At 46.8% G+C, this 3,104-nt stretch overlaps 1 protein-coding gene across 1 annotated transcript; it reads left to right on the plus strand.

Annotated features, from left to right (window-relative positions):
* Nucleotides 1–411: 411 nt before the first annotated feature.
* LOC121348257 (histone-lysine N-methyltransferase EHMT2-like) lies at nucleotides 412–2,842 on the plus strand (the record flags this gene model as incomplete). Its single annotated transcript, XM_041427572.1, has 2 exons — nucleotides 412–579; nucleotides 2,679–2,842. Coding segments are annotated over 2 exons (332 nt in total), but the record flags the coding sequence as incomplete, so codon positions are not given.
* Nucleotides 2,843–3,104: the final 262 nt, after the last annotated feature.

Genomic DNA, 3,104 nt, shown 5'->3' on the forward strand with positions numbered 1-3,104 from the left:
ATTTGGGGAGGGGTCTGGAACTTGAGGAGGGGTCCCAGGAATTTTGGGAAGGGTCCCAGAAATTGGAGAGGGGTCCCAGAAATTGGGGAGGGGTCTCAGGCAGCCCCTGACCCCCCTCCCCAATTTGGGGTCCATAGGGGATCCCATGGGGAGAATCCATTAAAGGAAATGGGGGGATCCCTTAAATTTGGGGTGAATTTGGGTGCTCCCAGCTGGGGGGTCTCAGGCGGCCCCTGACCCCCCTTCCCAAATTGCGGTCCATAGAGGATCCCATGGGGAGAATCCATTAAAGGAAATGGGGGGATCCCTTAAATTTGGGGTGAATTTGGGTGCTCCCAGCTGGCTCCCACCAATTCGGGGAGGGGTCCGGAATTCGGGGAGGGGTCCCTGACCCCCGCGCTGCCCCCGCAGCCTGTTCCTGTCGCGCGGGGCCGACCCCGAGGTGCGGAACAAGGAGGGCGACTCCCCCCTGGACCTGACCCCGGAGCGCTCCGAGGTTTGGGTGGCGCTGCAGCTGAACCGCAAACTGCGCCTGGGGGCGGCGGGCCGCGCGCTGCACACCGAGCGCATCGTCAGCAGGTGGGCTAATTACGGCTAATTAGGGCTAATTAGGGGGTTGATTTTTGTAGGGCTTTTGGGGATTTTTGGGGATTTTTTTGGGATTTTTTGGGATTTTTGTGTCCCAAACTGCGCCTGGGGGCGGCGGGCCGCGCGCTGCACACCGAGTGCATCGTCAGCAGGTGGGCTAATTACGGCTAATTAGGGCTAATTTGGGGTAATTAGGGGTTTGATTTTTGTAGGGGTTTTGGGGATTTTTGGGGATTTTTTTGGGATTTTTTGGGGTTTTTTTGGGTCCCAAACTGCGCCGCGCGCTGCACACCGAGCGCATCGTCAGCAGGTGGGCTAATTACGGCTAATTAGGGCTAATTAGGGGTAATTAGGGCGTTGATTTTTGTAGGGGTTTTGGGGATTTTTTGGGGATTTTTTGGGGTTTTTTTGGGTCCCAAACTGCGCCGCGCGCTGCACACCGAGCGCATCGTCAGCAGGTGGGCTAATTACGGCTAATTAGGGCTAATTAGGGGGTTGATTTTTGTAGGGGTTTTGGGGATTTTTGGGATTTTTTTTGGATTTTATTTGAATTTTTCGGGATTTTTAAAGGGATTTTTGGGGGATTTTTTTGCGATTTTTTTTTGGGATATTTGGGAGATTTTTAAAATTTTTTTTAGGGATTTCTTTTTCCATTTCTGGCCAGATTTTCTTGCACTTTTTGCCTGTCTGACTGGATTTTCACAGCAATTTTTCCCTTTCTGACCAGATTTTTTTTCACTTTTCCCTTTTCTGCCCGGATTTTTTTGCTCTTTTTCCCTTTCTGGCCAGATTTTTTTTCTCTTTTTCCATTTCTGACTGGATTTTCCCCTTTCTGCCCAGATTTTTTTTCACTTTTCCCCTTTCTGCCTGGATTTTTTTGAGAATTTTTTCCCTTTCTGGGCAGATTTTTTTTCCCTTTTCCCCTTTCTGGCCGGATTTTTTTTTCACTTTTCCCCTTTCTGCCCGGATTTTTTTTTCACTTTTCCCCTTTCTGCCCGGATTTTTTTGCATTTTTCCCTTTCTGCCCGGATTTTTTTGCACTTTTCCCTTTCTGGGCAGATTTTTTTGCTCTTTTCCCCTTTCTGACCGGATTTTCACAGGAATTTTTCCCTTTCTGACCAGATTTTTTTGCTCTTTTTCCCTTTCTGCCCGGATTTTTTTTCACTTTTCCCTTTTCTGTCCAGATTTTCACAGGAATTTTTCCCTTTCTGACCAGATTTTTTTGCTCTTTTTCCATTTCTGGCCAGATTTTCTTGCACTTTTTGCCTGTCTGACTGGATTTTCACAGGAATTTTTTCCTTTCTGTCCAGATTTTTTTGCTCTTTTCCCCTTTCTGACCAGATTTTCACAGGAATTTTTCCCTTTCTGCCCGGATTTTTTTGCCCTTTTTCCCTTTCTGCCCGGATTTTTTTGCCCTTTTTCCCTTTCTGCCCGGATTTTTTTGCTCTTTTTTCACAGGAATTTTCTCCTTTCTGCCCGGATTTTTTTGCATTTTTTCCCTTTCTGCCCGGATTTTTTTGCTCTTTTCCCCTTTCTGACCAGATTTTCACAGGAATTTTTCCCTTTCTGACCAGATTTTTTTGCCCTTTTCCCCTTTCTGCCCGGATTTTTTTTGCCCTTTTTCCCTTTCTGGCCGGATTTTTTTTCACTTTTCCCCTTTCTGCCCAGATTTTTTTGCCCTTTTTCCCTTTCTGCCTGTATTTTTTTGAGAATTTTCCCCTTTCAGGCCAGATTTTTTTGCCCTTTTCCCCTTTCTGCCCGGATTTTTTTGAGAATTTTTCCCTTTCTGGGCAGATTTTTTTGCTCTTTTTCCCTTTCTGGTTGGATTTTTTTGAGAATTTTTCCCTTTCTGCCCGGATTTTTTTGCATTTTTTCCCTTTCTGCCCGGACTTTTTTGCCCTTTTCCCCTTTCTGGCGGGATTTTTTTGCTCTTTTTTCACAGGAATTTTCCCCTTTCTGCCCGGATTTTTTTGCCCTTTTTCCCTTTCTGACCGGATTTTCACAGGAATTTTCCCCTTTCTGCCCGGATTTTTTTGCCCTTTTGCCCTTTCTGTTGGGATTTTCAGTGGATTTTGCCCTTTTCCCCCCAGGGACGTGGCCAGGGGCCACGAGAACGTGCCCATCCCCTGCGTCAACGGCGTGGACGAGGAGCCCTGCCCCCAGGACTACAAATACATCGCTGAGAACTGCGAGACCTCCACCATGAACATCGACCACAACATCACCCACCTGCAGGTGGGCACTGGGAGGGGACGTGGGGGGAAAAAATAGGAAAAATCTGTGAAAAAATGGGAAAAAAACGGGGAAAAACAGTGAAAAAACGGGAAAAATCGGTGAAAAAACGGGGAAAAACGGTGAAAAAACGGGGAAAAACGGTGAAAAAATGAGATTTTGGGGGTAAAATTGATGGGAAATGGAGATTTGGAACTGGGACAAACTGGGAGGGACCGGGAGTGGGGTTTGGGGTGAAAAAATGGGGAAAAACGAGGAAAAATGAGATTTTTGGGGGTTAAATT

The sequence above is a fragment of the Onychostruthus taczanowskii genome, unplaced genomic scaffold, assembly GCF_017590055.1.
Source record: "Onychostruthus taczanowskii isolate IOZ18803 unplaced genomic scaffold, ASM1759005v1 scaffold1162, whole genome shotgun sequence".
Lineage (NCBI taxonomy): Eukaryota > Metazoa > Chordata > Aves > Passeriformes > Passeridae > Onychostruthus > Onychostruthus taczanowskii.